The following is a 19,968-nucleotide window of genomic DNA, read 5'->3' on the forward strand; positions in this document are numbered from 1 at the left end:
CTTTTTCTGTGGGTGGCTAGAAGTATCCAGTACATCAACATTAAAGTCAGCCGCAATATATACATTTTTAGTAGCCTACATGTAGCTTTAACCAGAAGTTTTAATAACCTTTCCATCTTTCTAATATAAGATGTTTAAAGTTATCAACATTAGGTGTTCTGTAAATAGCAACTACAATAATATTTAGAGTAACAATTTCAATACAAGAAATTTCAAAAACATAATCTTCGTTTAAGGCACATACATCATTTCTTACTTTATATACTAAATTTTCTTTTAATAGTATGCAAGAACCACCACGAATTCCTTCCTTCCTGCAATAAAAGTGTCCTAAAGTATAGTTAGGAATACTATTCAAGATTAAAATATTATCATTTTTTAGCCAGTGCTCGTTCAAGCAAACCACTGAAATGTTAGAATCAGATAATATTATTTCTAAATCATTCTTTTTGTTTACTATGCCACCTTCAATATTCAAATGCATTAACCAGTTAAATTTATTATCAGTTTTGGCTGCACTACAAACTGGCCATGAAAAATTAGTATTGTGTACTGAGTCATTTGAAAAGAAAGAAATATGATGGTTCTTACAGATAACACAGAAAGACGTCTTTTTTAAATCTAAGTTGGAGTCACAATTTGGTTTGCCATCAAGTTTTTTTGTTGTACACTGGATGGAGAGGAACAACAAAAAAACTTGATGGCAAACCAAATAGTGAGTCCAACTTAGATTAAAAAAAGACGTCTTTCTGTGTTATCTGTAAGAACCATCATATTTCTTTCTTTTCAAATGACTATAATTAGAACAATCCTCAGACGTACAAATTCTAAGTCAATAGCGAAAGTCCAAGAAAGCTACCATATCTACAAACATGTCCATAGTTCAAACCCAGACACCCTGTTAAACAAAAAAGAATATTACAACAATTCAATAACTTTCAAACTTATACTCCAACTAGAAGAGCAATGTGGCAACAACGCAGAAACTTGGCAACGTCGCAGTCCTGGAAGAGTACCTCTAACACCACCATAAACTCACCCTCATCCCCTAACCGACCAAACATACCTCAAGCCAGTTGCCAGTCAAAGTCTAATAGTGACACATCTAGTGCCTCCGGTCCGCGCACGCGCTAGCGCGCTCCAGTACCTACGTCCGTACCGTAAACAGTCATCCGTGTGAAATTGTAAATACGTGTAAATAGTGCTTGTATTATGTAATATAAACTGTGCTCCTGAAGATGCCACGCCTGTGGCGAAATAATCATAGAGCAAGAAATCCACAATTGTTCAAGAATCTGGCAACCATAAGGTAAACCAATTGATTAATTATTCGTTCTTGAAGCTGGAATAATACACAAATTATAAGATTCTTCAGATGTAATTATTCATTTAGAATATGTATTATAATATGTCTCCCTTTGTTTAGTTAGCTATAAGTATTTTATTAACTAATGAACTGACTATACTATAATTTTAGCTGTATCTTGACGTTGTTGATAATTTGTACAAATTCAAAAGACAATAAAGCATATTTCATTTCATTTCATTGAGCAAAGATTATACTGAAGATTACTCAATAAATTGTAGTAGTGTGGAGTGTGGGATCTTTTTATGAAGATTAGATTAAGGTATCTGCAAACCTAAAATGCTACATGGGAAGGGAAGGAAACAGGTCCGCGACGTAGGAAGTGGTGAAGGAAGTAGTAAATGCGTGCAGTCCAGAGTGTGCGAACTGTTTATGACGATTAGATTAAGGTATATGCAATCCTAAAATGATATGGTAAGGGAGAAAAACAGGTCCGCGACATAGGAAGAGGTAAAGGAAGTAGTCAAGGCGAACTGTTTATGACGATTAAATTAAGGTATCTGCAAACCTAAAATGCTATGGGAAGGGAAGGAGACAGGTCCGCGAAGTAGAAAGTGGTAAAGGAAGTAGTACAGGCGAGCAGTCCGGAATGTGGGAACTGTTTATGATGATTAGAATAAGGTATCTGCAATCCTAAAATGATATGATAAGGGAGAAAATCAGGTCCCCGACGTAGGAAGTGGTGAAGAAAGTAGTCAAGGCGAACTGTTTATGACAATTAAATTAAGGTACCTTGTAACGTGCCTATTTTGAGGGGGGGTCAAACTAGCCTACTCCTATGTCTAGCCATCGATGTATATAACCTAACTGGATCGCGCCCTGCCACGAGAGTAGAGCGCTGAAAACGAGCCGGCGCACAGTAGGCTCCCCCCACCACCGGTGGGCAACCACGCGGCGCCGGCGACTGTCTCGTGCGTTGACTTCTGCATGTGTGCACTGTTTACATCCCATGTAATCACTGTCGTACTCGTGATATTAGTGGTGGTATTTTTTGTTATGTCTAATGAAAGTTCTACATCACTGCGGCATGATGTAGAACGCTTTAGAATTTTTGATAATGAAGGAACATCCAACATCCCAATTTTGTAGGTTGTAAACCAACCATCGATTTCATTCGAATAATTGACCAATTATTTGACATTTTCAACAGTAGAGACCCGTTTGGGAAGAATTTCAAATCCCCCATAAAGAAAGAAAACCTTATGTACATTAATATGATCTTAGACAAAAGTTTAAACTATTTAAAAAGTTTAAAAATTGAAAACGTCCCCATCTTAGAACACCCTAGAAAGACATTTGCTCTCGGTTTCATTACTAACATCAACACAATTCGCATTTTAATTGATAAACTACTAACTGATCTCAAATTTAATTACATACTAACTTATAAATTTTCTCAGGATCACCTGGAGTTGTTATTTTCATGTATACGAGCTAGAGGAGGAAATAATAACAACCCTAATGTAAAGCAATTTCAGTGGGCCTTGAGAAAACTTATGTTCCGTAACAGTATCCAGCCTTCTGCAAAGGGGAATTGTTTGGTTTTTGACGAACACCATCAAAATTCGGTCACGAGCTTTGGAGAAGCAGCGCGGTTGCAAAGTAATGAAACTGAGGACAACGACGCAGACAACTACGACGACTTTGAACTTATGATTAATCTTTGCGAGGATACTAATAGAACTAAGGACAACGCATTGTACTATATATGTGGTTTTGTGACAAGGAAAATTATAAATAAACTAGAATGTGAGGAATGTACAAATCTATTGGTTGATGACGAACACAACTTAAGCCCATATACACATTATACAGATCATGTAAACAGGGGTAAACTAGTCAGAGCCTCGTCAGTTGTGTTTAAGATTATTGAGCGGAGCGAGCGAAGCGAGCGAAGCTCTTATACGTCGACTCTTATGCATTTCGTAATACGCAAACTCCTCCTAGACGGCTGAATCGATCGTTTTCAAATTTTGCATGGTGATAAAGACCATATCGGTGAGTGCCAACATCTATATGGCGTTAAAAAAGTCTCTCAGGAATCCGCCCCACTGGGTCTCAAAGTTTCAATGTAATCCTTATGGAAGCAGTATTTGACACATAAACAAAAACACAGATTCATCAACACAACAGGATGATCAGCTGTTGACTTTTGAATGCAGTAGATAATGAAATAGCTGATAGCATTATTCCACAGATATTAGAACAGAAACGGTATGGATCATAATTATAATCAAATGACGACACTAGCTTGAGGTCCGTGACGTATAAAGTGGTGAAGGAAGTATAAAAGGTGAGCAGTCTGGAGTGTGGGAACTGTTTATGACGATTAGATTAAGGTATCTGCATTCCTAAAATTCTATAGGAAGGGAGGAAAACAGGTCCGCGACATAGGAAGTGGTGAAGGAAGTAGTCAAGGCGAGCAGTCTGGAGTGTGGGAACTGTTTATGACGATTAGATTAAGGTATCTGCATTCCTAAAATTCTATAGGAAGGGAGGAAAACAGGTCCGCGACGTAGGAAGTGGTGAAGGAAGTAGTAAAGGCGAGCAGTCTGGAGTGTGGAAACTGTTTATGACGATTAGATTAAGGTATCTGCATTCATAAAATGCTATGGGAAGGGAGGAAAACAGGTCCGCGACGTAGGAAGTGGTGAACGAAGTAGTCAAGACGAGAAGTCCGGAGTATGGGAACTGTTTATGACAATTAGACTAAGGTATCTGCAATCCTAAAATGCTATGGGAATGGAGGAAAACAGGTCCGCGACGTAGAAAGTGGTGAAGGAAGTAGTAAAGGCTAGCAGTCTGGAGTGTGGAAACTGTTTATGCAATTAGATTAAGGTATCTGCATTCATAAAATGCTATGGGAAGGGAGGAAAACAGGTCCGCGACGTAGGAAGTGGTGAAGGAAGTAGTAAAGGAAAGCAGTCTGGAGTGTGGAAACTGTTTATGACGATTAGATTAAGGTATCTGCATTCCTAAAATTCTATGGGAAGGGGGGAAAACAGGTCCGCGACGTAGAAAGTGGTGAAGGAAGTAGTAAAGGCGAGCAGTCTGGAGTGTGGAAACTGTTTATGACGATTAGATTAAGGTATCTGCATTCCTAAAATGCTATGGGAAGGGAGGAAACAGGTCCTCGACGTAGGAAGTGGTGAAGGAAGTAGTCAAGGCGAGATGTCCGGAGTGTGGGAACTGTTTATGACAATTAGATTAAGGTATCTACAATCCTAATATGCTAGGGGAAGGGAGGAAAACAGGTCCGCGACGTAGGAAGTGGCAAAGGAAGTAGTAAAGGCTAGCTGCTTGGGGTGTGGGATATGTTTGTGACGATTAGATTAAGGTATCTGCAATCCTAAAATGCAATTGGAAGGGAAGGAAACAGGTCCGTGACGTAGGAAGTGGCGAAGGAAGTAGTAAAGGCGAGCTGCTCGGGGTGTGGGATCTGTTTGTGACCATTAGATTAAGATATTTGCAATCCTAAAATGCTAGGGGAAGGGAGGAAAACAGGTCCGTGACGTAGGAAGAGGTGAAGGAAGTAGTCATGGCGAGCTGTCCGGAGCGTGGGAACTGGAAACCGTTTGCAGCAGTTTTAATGTATCTGCAATGCTGAAATGCTATGAGATTGAGAAGGGATGGAAGCATGCTCACGACATAGGAAATGGTGAAAGAAGTAGTAAAGGCTAGCAGTACGGAGTGTGGGAATGTTTGTGGCAATTAGATTAAGGTATCTTAAAATACTAAAATGCTATGGAGAGTGTTGAATACAGGTCCACGACATAGGAAGTGGCTTAAGAAGTAGTAAAGTATGAACATCAGCATAGTGTGAGATTCGTCTGTGGCAGTTAGGTTAATATATCTTCAATACTAAAATGAAAATGCTATGAAAAGGGAAGGAAACAGGAAAACAGGCCCCACGACGTAGGAAGTGGTAAAGGCTGGCAGTGCAGAGTGGGGGAACCGTTTGGGCAGTTAGATAAATGAATCTGTAATACTAAATGCTATGAGAAAGGAAGGAAACAGGTCTGTGACGTAGTAAATGGTAGTAAGGCTAGCAGTGCAGAGTGTGGGAACAGTCTTTGGCAATTACATCAATGTATCTGCAATCCTAAAATGCTATGGGAAGAGAGGGAAACAGGTCCACAACGTAGGGGGTGGTGAAGGAAGTAGTAAAGGTGAGCAGTGTCGAGTTTGGGAATGGATTAATGTATCTGCAATGCTAAAATGCTGCATGAAGAGCCTGTAGACTGTATGTTAAAATGATTACGAAGCACGAATCGATACATATTTTCGTTACATGCAATCGTTTACAATCTAAATTTAAAAACTGAGTTGACAACAGCTGATTTTTACTAAATAGAGGCTAAAAACGATTTTTACTCTCTAAATAAAAAAAATGCTACTTTAGACCCGCAACGCATGCATTAAAAACTACTGTTTTTACTGCAGTATGACAAAAACAATATAATATGAACCCTTGATGACTCCGCTCAATTTTGTGGATGCCTCTGCGAACGCCACCTAGTAAAGTTTTTGTTTAATAAGTTCAGAAATTTTGCTGCAACCAACTGGGCTAAAATGAATGCCTATAATATATGTGCTTTGGCATCAAGGATGTTTGCTGGCAATGTGTATTCCGAGGCCACAGATCAAACGGAGATCTTGGTGAAGACAATCATGATCTAATGCTCATTAAAATGATAAGCATGTTGTTTTCTAAAGTAGGATTGTCTTAAAGTGTCAAAAGAAAAATCCTGAAAAAGTAGTGTTTCAAACCGGCGTTCGGCAGAAACTAGATAAACTTATTTTGTTTAGCCACGTCTAGCAAATTATTGAAAATCTTTAAAATGTATGATTGTTGTCTAGCAAATGATTTCTATTTGTAAAAGTTGTTTTGTTGGTTAGATTTAATTAAAGTTATATCAGAACTACAAAAGTTAAATTTTATTTCCTTTAATTATTCTACAATTGGGAATTCAATACCGGTAGGCCTACTGAAGTTTTTCTCACTACTGTGAGAGTGAACAATTAATGTTATATAATATAATTTAACGTCAACTGATGTACTATATAACCCAACTGACTGAATAAAATAATCCATATCGATGCATATACATACCATCAAAACTGTGTTATAAATCCAAGACTACCAACAAGAAAGTTTAATTTTAAATATGTGTTCCGGGTCCCTATATTATAGTTTAGATCATGTACCTATGAGAAAAAGTTACATACAATACCATACACGAAAAGAGAAATTAATTTAAACATTTTGATGACAATAAGGAAGTAAAAAAGTGCGATGTGTCGGTGGTCACAATGCTACTTCAATGCTATGGCCCACTGCGGTTGCCCACTTGTGGTGGGGGGAGCGGCGCGGCGGCGGCGGACCGTTTTCGTTTACCAGCCGAGCGCGATCCAGTTAGGTTATATACATCGATGTGTCTAGCCTATCCCTAGGCATAGCCTACCATCCCTAACTAAGGTTATAGGTTAGAAGGCTAACCTTAGTTATAACATCACTAGTAACTATAGGCATGATACACTGTTGTGTTTGGTAATAAATAAGTGTAGAACGAGAGTTATTAATACTGTATGAGCGTGGCATAAACCTTATTCAGTGTTTTATAGCTTATTGACTCACCAGCGATGTGTTTCGCAAGCTAGGTCTCAACCCGGCTTGGTACTTCGAAGAAACTTTCTACACTTAGTAAACCCGCAGATCATGGCCTTAGGCCAATAATCCGTCTCAAAGACGTGAGGAAATGCGGTGTGAGTAATATAAACCGACAACTTGAAGTTAAAACTCATTGTCGTGTGAAACAAACACAACATAACCTCTACGGTCAACAACAAGAACAAAAAGCTCGAGCGACTGACGATTTAGCGGCTGCAGACGACGGCGGCCGGCTAGCTTTTTTTTCGGGTTAGCAAACAGCAAGCAAACGTTCCGGATCAGCTGAGCCCCCTACTTTGCTAGAGAGGGGAGCGAGAGGGATGAACCGAGAGTCCGAGGAACCCTCAGACGGCAAGCAGGAAAGTTCAGTGTTGCCAATTGCGGGGAAAATCCTCGATTTTCGAGGATTTCCAGGCCCTGCGAGGATTTTGCGAGGATTGAGATTTTGCGAGTATTTTCGAGGATTTTCAGGTAAAGCAACGAGGATTTATCTAATAATCGAGGATTTTCAGTGTCTGGGTCTCTAAAAAAATAGTTATTTGTGTAACTAGTGGTGAAAGTGGCACTTTGCTGCACACGAGAGCAATGTTTACGCACGAGCCGCAGGCGAGTGCGGAATGATCTCGAGTGCAGCAAAGGCCTTTTTCACTCGTGTTACACATTATATTTTTCCTACAGTCACTATAAAGCATATAAATAATAAGTCTTTCAAACACTATACAACACGTTTTTAGGTTCAGCTGGCAACAGAAATAGGTGTCCTAGAGAAAGTAGTACCCGCCGTCTGTATCACTCCGCTATTTTTCCTCGGCAAGAAATGTGCTCCGCGTTTTGAGAATATAGTTCCGTATGTTTTTGTAATTTGAAGTGGTTTCCGCGCCTAAAAAAATGCTTTAAAGGTATTTTCTTGTTTATTAAGATCGTAGGAATGTTTTATAAACGTTTAAATGAAAAGTCCAGAAAGTTCAGAAATACCTAAACTATAAACACGAAATGACAGGTTAAATCGTAGTTATAATAGTCAATCAGCTGCTCATAGTATTATTATCTGTAAGTGTTGCCAACCTATTTCCAAGCGTACACGGATTACGTGCATAATAGAACCACGCTGTTTTGTGTTGTTTCGTTGGAATCCTGATGTGCGGCAAAGTATAAACCGTACGGAAAAGTATAAATATGCAGCAATTAGCAGCTTTCTGTACTATAAACAGTACAAGGAAGCCAACTTTGTCGGGTGACTGTAGGAAAAAATTTTTAAACGGCCTCTAAATCTAAGCAAGTCCAACGTCCGTAACTGAAAAAAGTCAATCGATGAATCAACCAATCAAGCAAGATACAAGAACAAGAAGATGAAGAAGAATACGATGAAATGAAATGAGGGAACTGAACTCTGACTGAACTGGACTAGTGGACTGGACTCACTGAAGTGAAGTTTTCTTGTTTCTTATTAATTTAATGTTGGTGTGTAGTACTGTTACTGGTGAAGTCTAGTCTAAACTAAACAGCTAACTCCAACTTTTTACCTGCGACTTGATTTTGATGATAACATGTTCTGTGGATCGATTTATCAAACGTCTTCCAAACAAAGTAAGTTGCCAAGAGAAAGTAAATATTAACCATGAATTATTCTAGACGTAGATTATCTTTACATGTGATGCAATTTTGTAGTCTAGGCCTAGTTTTGTTGAATGCTGTGTACTTATGTATTTTAAATCATGCTGTGGTGTTTTTCAGTAATGTGGGCTAACGTTTATCAGCCATTTTATAACCTAGGCTATGTTATTTGTACAGTAACTTACTCTTATAACAAAGGCCTAGGCCTAACATAGCAACATAGCAGTTTACATAAGTTAAGCTACATATAATTTTATGGTAGCTTATTCTGTATCTGCAAATTAGGGGTCTCTAGCCTATATCTGTATTATAGCCTGGTGGTGACAGTCACAAAAAAGGATAGCATATAATTTAGGGGGTTATGTGTGTTGTTTAGGCAATAGGTCTAAGCCAGTGAATAAATTTACTGTGTTAGATTGTTTTAGGGAAGCTTAGATAAGTCATTTATTCATTGTCTAAAACAAGGGTATCCTTGCTAGCTAGTTGCATTAAGGCTAAACATCCCTGAAAAAGTTGTGTTTCTGGCCCGATAGATAGCAGCACCTCTGCGGCAATTTTGTATCACTTATAATTTCCGTATTTATTATCAGATTTTGGTTTTGTAAACGGTTTTGTAAATGATATGAATAAGACATTCACGCTATTTTGCTAATGTTTTTTAAAACTTATTTACAAAAAAGTTTTATAAAGAATTTTTTTTGCTGTAATTATTTTTTTTAATCGCAGGTAGTCATTTTGTAAAGAGAAATTTTAAAAGAATTTTGTCGTTTTCAGATATTAATTCGGCCAAATGGTTGTATCGGAATCGTTTTTTAAAGAAATTATCATTATTTCTCTCCCGCTCCGGTCCCCTCCCCCTTCCCCCCCCCAACATAGCGCAGCTCCAGTGCCCAGCCGCTCTGCCCGGCCCTGCAACGCGACTGTAGCTTCGTCATCTCGCACACACCTTGCATTCATACTCTGACCGGACACACTTAATAGACTGGACTCCTGATTTTAACAGATACTAGTTTATGGTTTAAAAACAAGTATTTTCTGTAAGTCGGAAAGAGACATCTATTCAAATGAAATTGAAATTTTATCTGTACATTGCTTAGAATCATGGAGTTTTTGGTTATTTTTACGTTTCATAAAGCCTATGAATAAAGCCTATCAGTAATATATAAAAATTGAATACTTGTGTCAGGCAATTAATATTACAGTACCTAATCATAAATGTTATTTCTTTAACTGAGAATGCTCATTCCGATGACTAAAATAGCGAGCTGTGTTAGCGCTAAAACAGCATTGCGCGAGAGTTGGCGCAAAACACTCTCGCACTCTAATTTTTACGTTTTCTTTCTGGACTCCAAAATAATAGCTTATGCTATGAAAGTGATAAAACATTAGTGAAATATTTTTTTAGCAAACCATCATGCATTTTTAAAGCTTTACGTTGTTAACGTATCAATGTTTTGTGGACAGTACATTTATTTACTTACTAGCTGTTTGTCCGTTCTACGTAGGGCCTACGGGAATCTTGTAGTAAGTTGAAACCTTATATTCTGAACAGGAGTTGGTTTGCATATTTAGTGTGCATTTTGCATTAAAAGAAGGCCTGTAATTAAAAGTTACTTTTCACACAGGTTAAAAGTAGTTAAAATACTACCTCAACCTCACTATTGCACACTTTATTCGGGTTGAAATTTTCATTAACAAAGGTGCTCTTGTCTTTTCCACGAAACAATGAGAAATAATGACAAACAGACATACAAACAAAAATACAGAATTGAATTAGGGGATTTGCTACGCTTTAACCAAAGCAAATTACAAACAAAGTAATTATTTGAAAGTTTTGATAGTGTCATCAAATTTTATCATAATCGTTTTTAGGCCTAATCAAACTGTAAAATTGGTGTAAATCCGTTGGCAAATATATAAATAAGTAAATAAATACACAGTCCACAAAATATTTATACGTTAACAACGCCATGCTTTAAAAATTCATGATGGTATGCAAAAGAAATTCCACTAATGGTTTTTAATTTTCATAGCATTAACTAACATTATGGAGTCCAGACAGAAAACGCAATAATTGTACAGTAAGACATCAATTTAATTTAATAAGAAATAAGGTGCAGCACTAACGATAGCTATAGTTGTAAATAGTAATGTGTTTGTACGTAAAACTGTTTCTTACTACTACCAATGGTTCTAAGCAAAAGTAGCAGTACCAAAAACCAACGTTTTATAGTAGGCCTACTTACGACCAATTCAAACTGTCCTTCTAATTAAACTTTATTATAGGTGTTAATCCGTTGGCAAATATAAAGATAAATAAATACACAGGCCACAAATTATGTAACATGTAACGTTAACAACGTAAAGCTTTAAAAACTCACTATATGGTTTTCTCAAAAAAAAACTTTCACTTGATGTTGTGCAGTTCAAAAGTTATTAATCCCCCTTGGTTTTTCATTTTTTCAGTTTTCGAAAATCAAAGTTATTTTCCATTAATAGTATTATTTGTAAGCAACTTTTAATGTTAACATATTAATGACAGTTAATATTAACATATTAAAGAAACCACCGTTATCCAAACAAAGGTTTCTTAAGACTACGTAATCTCTAAACGATAATCGGTACACATATCTAGCAAACATTCGGAGGAAATGTGACAAAAAACGGACAAATCAGGCGTTTCGGACGTTAGTAATTTTACTTCCTAAATAGGAAAAGTACCAATATCGTTGTCGAAATGTAAGTAAGTAGACACCAAAAATGGCAGCCAGTGGCACATTGGAAAAGTGAGTTTAGCTACATCTGTAAGTTAAACCTCTGGTACGATCACAGCGAAATCAGAAAGATCTTCCAAGATCGCAGCAACATCCACGATCACCCACTGCAGTTGTGATTTTTTACTTTGCACTTTACACAACTGTCTTTATAGCGCCGTCAAGTGGAAACCTGTTTTGTAAGCTATTGCTGACGATGATAAATAAATGTAAGTTTCCCAGCACTAATATACAGCACTGTTTCACAGTATTTTCCCCGGTTATCAAAACTCAAGAACAATCGTTGCACTTGCGATTAATTAAACCGGTTAAGTAAGGCACAACCAAGGCCACACAACGTTTTAGCGAATTTCCCTATAGGGAAGTAGCTATTACCGTAGGTCTCATGGTAAGACCTAGGCCCGGGACCGATTTACTTTTTCATTTTGATGTCCCCAGAGGCCAAAAACACCATTCGTTCAAATTTTTATATATCTATATATAGATATATATATATATATATATATATATATATATATATATATGTGTGTCCATCCGCACGATAACTTGAGTAATTTTTGTCCGATTTTGATAAAATTTGGTTTGAAGGTGTAAGGCGGGATAAACTTGAACGAGTTCGCGAACCAGCGTGATCGGACTATGGAAACGGGGGTTTACGGGGGGTTTTATGGGGTAAAAATAGGTTTTTCCCATTTTTGACCCAAAAAACATAAAATTTTGCAAAATCTTTTCAAACCATTTTGTAGTGCTTAAAAAAAACAAATAATTTAGTATATTGAAGTGTTACTATGCGCCTAATGGTTACGGAGAAAATTCCAAAAAAATGTAAATTTTAAATTCCCATGTTATTCTTATGGAGAATAAGTAAACTGATGGAGTTTGCTTGTTTATGAACATACTTAGATCAAATTTGGAAAATGTTTTTATTTCTTACTAACTATTAACATTTTACAAAAAAAGCAGTTTTACCCTCCCTGATGCAGCAAACCTAAGTACCTGTTAAACTAATTTTATTTAAATAGGAAATAAATGTTAAATTTTTAAGTAGACATTTTAGTGTAAATCCAATCAGACATATGGAAATTCGCTTAGTCTGCAGGTTTGCTGCGGCGAGGGTATTATTTAAACTTGGTTTGGATGTGCTAACAAAACTTGATCGGAAATGGTTGCGGTATTTGTAAACAACTTTTAATGTCAACATATCAGTGACAGCTAGAAGTGAGAATTAATTCAAACAGCTGATCGTTATTTCATAAAATGTAATAGTAAACATTGGGAGACAATTTGACAAAATTCGAACCAAATTGGGTTTTTGATGGTTCGTTATTTTGTTTTCAAAGAAGCGAGGCCATGTTTTTATAGCCAAAGACACTCTCATCAATCCAGTAAATACGGAAAAATTATTAGAACCTTGATCGGAACTTTAGTTTTCTAGGAGTAGGCCGCGCAAAATGACATTTTGGCACAGAATAGACAAACAGACAGACAGAAATTGAGATAAGACTCGTTTCGGCTTTCTTATGTTATGAAACGTAAAAATAACCAAAACCTGCATGATTCTAAGCAATGTACAGACAAAACTGTAATTTTATTTATATAGATTTATATACTTGCCAACGGATTTACACAAATTTTACAGTTTGATTAGGCCTAAATACGATGATCATAAAATTAAAAATTTGATGACACTATTAAAATTTTTAAATAATTATTTTGTTTGCAATTTGTTTTGGTTAAAGCGTAACAAACCCCCTAATTCAATTCAGTATTTGTTCATGTATGGAAGCGCGGGAAACCGTCATCCACCGGTGTACAAGCAACACCCCAGCCGTCTTGTGGTTGGGAGGGGTAGCAAATGTGAGTGTGACCTTGGAATGAGTCACAGCGGCCCTGTCCTGCACCTGCTTCATGTCTCTCTCGCGTTTGTTATAATTACTGTAAATGTTTAAACAACGATACCGACTGAACCAGCCAAGCGATTTTAAAAATTTAAAAAGTAAAATTTATTAAAAATTGTTGTCTTTAAAATGACTACCTGCAATTTTCATTTTTTATTTTGTAACACAATTATATTACTATAATTTTTTTAACCAGCAACTTAATTCAAATTTATCTTCAATGGCGTGAATTGTTATCTTATCCCGTTCACAAATCAGTTTTCAAAATGAAAATCGGATGAAAATTCCACCAATAAACACCAACACAAAATGACTCCATTTTGGTGCTGCGACGTGGTGGCAGAATTTGGAACTAAACCTGGGATGTTTAGCCTTAACCATCCATAGGTTTTCTTAGGATAACTTTTGTAACTACCTTGGTGACTGAACAAATAAAATGTAAGTTAGGCCTAGGTTAGATGCTCACCTGAGGAGGTGAACCAATGAAGTTGGTAGGAGTGGTTATTTTATGTCAAAAGTAGACTTATGGTCTGTACAGTACAGTATGAGTTTTTATGTTTCCAGAAAGATGATTCAAAAAAACCTTCTACCCCTACCGGTACATCAGAAGAAATTATTAGTTCAAGTGGTTCAGCAGAGGCAAGTTGTAGCAGCAAAACCAACTTGGAAAGTTCTGCCAAAAACCAAAAGGTTTGTTAACTTTAAACCCTGTCATTATCTATTACTCTTTTCTGTATATTAAATTGTTTTAACATTTAATAAAAGTTATTAAGTTATTAGTAGGGAAAGGTCCAAACACGTGAACGTTGAGGATATTGACGTACGGTAGGTATTCCTTATGGTATGCATTTTTCCTCATCCTGGATAAGCTACAAATCATTCTTGTATAAATTATATGCAAAATTTTCTGGATGGAATCAAGAATGTCCCGGGCACTAATGGCGGTGGATGTTAGATTCAGTCCCTGAAGTCATCCTCAAAAACTAACATTGGCCTATCTTATATTCAAAACACTTTCCTGCAAAAAAATTGATGCTTTCGCTTTCAAGCTATTTCAGTTTGATGGTGAGCTAATTATAGAGTCTCAGGGCCATGATCAGAAAAGTATTTTTTCTCTTACCAAGCCTGTGGAATAAAATAGGCTACTGATGACACAACAAAATGTATTGACATAGAGAATGTTTCGTAAATGATTTGATCTTTTTCCAGGCAGATAATCCAATCCTAGAGGCAAATCTCAGTACGCCTGGAAGCAGTAAAACCCACGAAGAACAAAGCTCCTCCAAAAGATTTAAGGTAGGCCTATGCAAACTTTAACACCTATCTCTATCCTTTAAGAAGTTTTTAATTTTTAATATGACTACAAGTCCCCTAGTTTTTCAATTGATAATGTTGGAACGCTGATGTTATTTTATACAGTTAATGACAATAGGCCATAATAAAGGGTTTAAGTCAATATTCTGTTTGAATTGATAGTTATATTTTATTTTGCATTCAGATAGTACATTTATATCAAGACATAGATTTTCATATATCAAATGTTGTTTCACTATTTTCACATTTACCAATAAATGATCATCAGATTTTATTAACTCTCCTGCTCTGAAAACACATTTGTACTTGAAAATGGTTACCTCCCGCTATCTCCGCGTCCCGCCACCTCTGAATTTCAGAGTGACCCCTATAATCCTCGGTTACTACATGCGTTAAGACTTTCCGTCCTAACCTAACCTAACCTAACTTAACTTAACCTAACCTATCCTAACCTCACCTAACCCACGGGTTAAATTATCGTTAAATCTTCCATCCACGGGGCTTTGCAGCCGTGGATGCAATGACAGCTACCAACGCAGGCAATGACGGTATTATATTATTTTTTAAAAATTATTTTAAACCTGTTAAATGTTCAATAAGGGCAGCCTATATTTTGGAATTTTCATGTCAAATTTTAATAATTATAAGTATCGTATCTTATATCTTTTACAATAATAATGACGATGTCAATTACAATAATGTATTGTTTAAAGACTGAATAAATGACTATTCAATGACTATTCTATTCAATGACTATAAGGGTCACTCAAGAATTCGGAGGTGGCGGGACGGATTTGGGTTCGGAGGTGGCGGAATGCGGAGATAGCGGGAGCACACGCTTGAAAATATAGTTGCAACAAAATTTGCAGTCCTAGAAAAATATATTGTAAACGAGTTGCTATTTTTCCAGGCACATGAACAAATTTCAGAAGAAAATGTCAGTAGGCCTGGAAGCAGTCAAACCCAAGAAGGACCGAGCTCTGCCAAAAAACTAGAGATTCGTAACCTTTAAAACTTAAAACTGTACCCTCACTACCTTGTATCCTATAATGTAATAAAATCAAAATCACTACTTTCCATTCCTGTCTGACACATGGCCCATTTATGCACAAAAGGTTTATACAAAAGGTGTGTTGCTATAGGGCCTACCATTTTATAGGAACAACTAATTTAAGCAGTTTTTCAATATAAATCCTTGGTTTTCGTCACTATTTCTACGAGTTAATATGAGTTATCAAGCTCTAACAAACCATCTTAAATAAGTTGAAGCCTACAATTTTCCTCAGTTAAGTTAATGGCATATTTTTGTTATGTTTCAGTTGGCGAAGGAGACTGGACCGTCGACTACAAGTTTGAGGAAAAAGAAAACCAACCGTGCTCCCCTTAAGTTTGTGAGCTCAAAGCTAAATATCCCAGACTTTAAGGGATGGCTTGTCAAATCTACCCAAAAAAAGGTGAAAATGAATTGGGTGAAAGGTGTGCCAAACTAACATTTTGGCACATAAAGTAGATTTAGTAAGGCATTCAAAATCTGAAAAGCACAGGAGTGCACTTGCCCAGATATCGACTGGACAAGCATCTCAAAACCCCATTGGCCAAACAAATAAAAAGGGCAGAAATTAAATTAGCTGCCCTGATTGCTAGCAATAATCTGCCATTCAGTTTAATGGACTCACTTCAACCATTGGTGGCTGATATATGCCCTGATTCTCAAATAACCCAATCCCTTTCTTGCAAAAGAACGAAAACAACGGCTGTTGTTAAGCAATCGCTTGGGGAAAGCTACAGGAGAAGACTTAACACAACCCTTGCTGATCCGGAAACATTCTTTTCCGTGATAATGGACGAAACAACTGACCGAGGCAGCATCAAACAGTGTGCCTTTACCGTCATATTCTTTAATCAAAACACAAAAAAACCCGAATGCCGCTTTTTTGATATGGTGGAGACTCCGTCAGGCACAGCGGCAGATCTAACCAAGACCTTAAAAGAGACTTTTTCTAAACACGGAGTGGGATTGGAAAATATGGTGGGGTTTTCTAGTGACACCACAAATGTAATGTTTGGTGAAAACCATTCAGTTGTTAAACTTCTGAAGAACGATTTTCCAGATGTAGTGTTTGTTAAATGCTCCTGTCACATGATGCATCTTGTGGCATCAAAAGCCTGTTTGAAGCTCCCCAGATACCTGGAGGATTTAGTTAGAAATGTAGGGGCTCACTTCAGCCGAAGCTTTGGAAGGCAGGACAAATTCAGAGAATTTCAAGAGTTTTTTAAAGTCGAAATTTTAAAGATTCTAACGCCATCGACAACACGATGGCTTTCATTGAAAGAATGCGTTAATAGAATCATATCTCAGTACACAGCCCTCCAGCACTATTTCCGCCAACTGGCTTTTGAAGACCCATCTAAAACCCTTGATGACATAGTCTCCACTCTTGAAAACTCCTTCACCATCATTTACTTGGAGTTCATGTCCTATACATTGGGCCTACTTACCGACTTTAACGTAATGTTCCAGAGCGAGAGCCCTCTGCTGCATAAACTGAAACCTGAAATTCACAAAATTCTCAGGGATTTTAGTATGAACTACTTGAAGACAGATGTGGTAAGAGACAACGACATTTATAAGGTCAGCCACAATGATACAACTAACTTCTTGCCTTTGAATGAAACGTACTTGGGCCTGACAGCCACTGAAAGCTTATCAAAGCTCAAAGAGGACCCTAACCTATCTAAAGAAAACGTGGATAATTTTCTAACGACATGTAGGAATTTTTATATTGAAGTGGTGTCACAAATCAAAACAAGATTTTCATTTGAGGATGAAATCTTTCAGCTGATCGAGGTTGTGGATCCTATCAAGGCTCAATCTTTTCAAGTAAAAACTCTACAACCTGTGCTGAAAAGGTTTCCCGTCCTCAGAACAGTAACTGATCCCAAAAAGGTTGAACAGGAATGGCGGGAACATGCTCTCCTCAACTTCCAGGACCTGAAATTATATTCGACTGTTCCAGCTGATCAGTACTGGAAGGAGGTCAGTGAGCTGAAAAATGCTGCAGGACTACCGCTCTTCAAAAATCTGTGCAAAGTTATGGAGCTTTTATTAGTTTTGCCTTTTTCAAATGCAAGTGTGGAAAGGCTATTTAGCACATTGAATAATGTTAAAACATCCCATCGGAATAAACTGAAGACAAACACAATAGTATCGTTGATTTTAACTCAAAAGGGAGTCAAGGAAGACGGAGGGTTGGCCACGTTTGAACCTTCTAGTGACATGCTCTCCAAAAAGATTTGGTAGTGAAACACCTTGGGGATATCTTCCTAAAAGAGTTGTTAGCTTTACATAACTCTAACAGATATCTGATATGTCACCCAAGTTACCCTTTATTTAGGCCATGTATGATAAAAAACCAATCACATCCATGCCAATGATTAAATATTTATGACAAAAAAAAGTCATGACAAGGCCGAGATATTTAAAGTATTAATTTTTGTATTCAAGGTTGTGTCAAACTCAAGGTCATTACATGACATTAAATATTGTTTTGCTTATTTAAATATTTCTTCTTTAGGACATGATGATCTCACTTTAAGATCTGTCAAATTTTATTGTTCCACTGAAACTTGAGTTCCTTAATTAGTCTATATTCTTCTTTACACTTTTAAAGAGCATGTAAAATATAGGTTTTGATTTTTAATATTACTATTGTTATATTTATATTTATATGATATGTTGTTCAAATACCTTCGCATTTTGGACATGTTACCTTCATAACTGACCAAAGTTATACATGTTGTAGGCCTACATAATGGCACCTGACAGGAGAAATGGTTTGTGTTTTTTACTTCTTAACTAGGTAATGTACATAAAAACCCTCCAGAGCCTTTTATTTATATACTTCAAGTTATTTACATCACAACAAGACTGAGATATGTAAAATAATGCAATATTTTAGTATAGTTAGATGCCTCTATATTGGATGGCTTATACATTTTTCAAGTTTGCATCAAACTCATGGTTATTTATTAGATGAGATTTTACTTGAATATTTTGTTCTCTTTTTATGTGTTTTAGATATTGTTAGGTAATGTACATATGACATAGTGATCTCACTTTCAATTAGTCAATGTTTATTAGTTTCTTATGTTCATACTTTCTCTTAATTTAAATAGTATTTCTAATTTATGTTTTGATTTTTTACATACTTATATTTATGTCTTTGATTAAATGTATGTAAAAGTATCTTCACATTGGGCATGTTACCCTAATAACTCATCCGGTAGAGATGGTGGAGATCTCGGTTATTAGATAAGTTTTTACTGGAATATTTTGTGATCCTTTTATGTGTTTTAGTTTTAGATATTGTTAGGTAATGTAAATAAGACATAATGATCTCACTTTCAATTAGTCAATGTTTATAATTTAACTAAAAAATGTTTATTTGTTTTTTATGTTCTTACTCATTATAAAATTATGTTTTTAATTTATGTTTAGATTTTTATAATTATTATACTTACATTATATTTTTGTTAAATATATTTTGTTGTAGGCCTATATATTGCATTGGACATGGTTACCTTATTAACTAAACAAACTTTTACCTGTTGTACACAATGGAATCCGATATCAAAAAGGATATTCCGTTTCACAAGCTATAATGTATGTAAAAACTTCAGAGTCTTTTTTGTTTTTTAATGTTACTTATATCATGGAAAGACTGAGATGTGTAAAATAATTTGGGATTTTAGTTTTTGTAGAGGGTCCTGTTTTAGAAAGTTAAATTTTTTGAAGTTTGTATCAAGTTCAAACTCATGGTAAGTTAATTAGATAAGATTTTTAATTTTGTGATCCTTTAATGAGTTTTTGATATTGTGTTGCAACTTCAGTGGAGACAATGATCTCACTCACGTTTATTTAGTCAATGTTTAAAATTTAACTTACTTTATCATCATTTACAGTATTAATAATTTATGTTTTGATTTTTCATAATGTTATATTTATGTCTATGATTAAATTTATGTTAAGATATCTTCACATTGGACATGTTACCTTAATAAATGATCATCAAACTTATACCAGTTGTACACAATGACGATATCAGAAACAGAAATGTTTAAAACCTCCTGTTTTATTTAAATATTTAAAAAAATATTTATCATGATAAGACTGAGATATATAAAATAGTTCAATATTTTTAAATTTTGTAGAGAGAACTATGGCCTATTTCCAAGTATCAAACTCATGGTTTATTACATAAAAGATAAGATTTTACTTGCATCTTTTTGTGTGTTTTTTTATATTGTTGGGTAAGGTTAATTAATTAGTTA

General features: G+C 36.1%; 1 protein-coding gene across 1 annotated transcript; it reads left to right on the plus strand.

The window, feature by feature from the left end:
* The first annotated feature begins 8,508 nt into the window (after window positions 1–8,508).
* LOC128999639 (uncharacterized) lies at window positions 8,509–16,127 on the plus strand. Its single transcript, XM_054426249.1, has 4 exons — window positions 8,509–8,624; window positions 13,888–14,013; window positions 14,533–14,619; window positions 15,957–16,127. The coding sequence occupies exons 1-4, from the start codon at window positions 8,577–8,579 to the stop codon at window positions 16,125–16,127; spliced, it is 432 nt and encodes a 143-aa protein (XP_054282224.1). The 5' UTR covers window positions 8,509–8,576.
* Window positions 16,128–19,968: the final 3,841 nt, after the last annotated feature.

This window comes from Macrosteles quadrilineatus, unplaced genomic scaffold (assembly GCF_028750875.1).
Source record: "Macrosteles quadrilineatus isolate MER2022 unplaced genomic scaffold, UCM_ALF_1.0 Scaffold_1__1_contigs__length_201487025, whole genome shotgun sequence".
NCBI lineage: Eukaryota > Metazoa > Arthropoda > Insecta > Hemiptera > Cicadellidae > Macrosteles > Macrosteles quadrilineatus.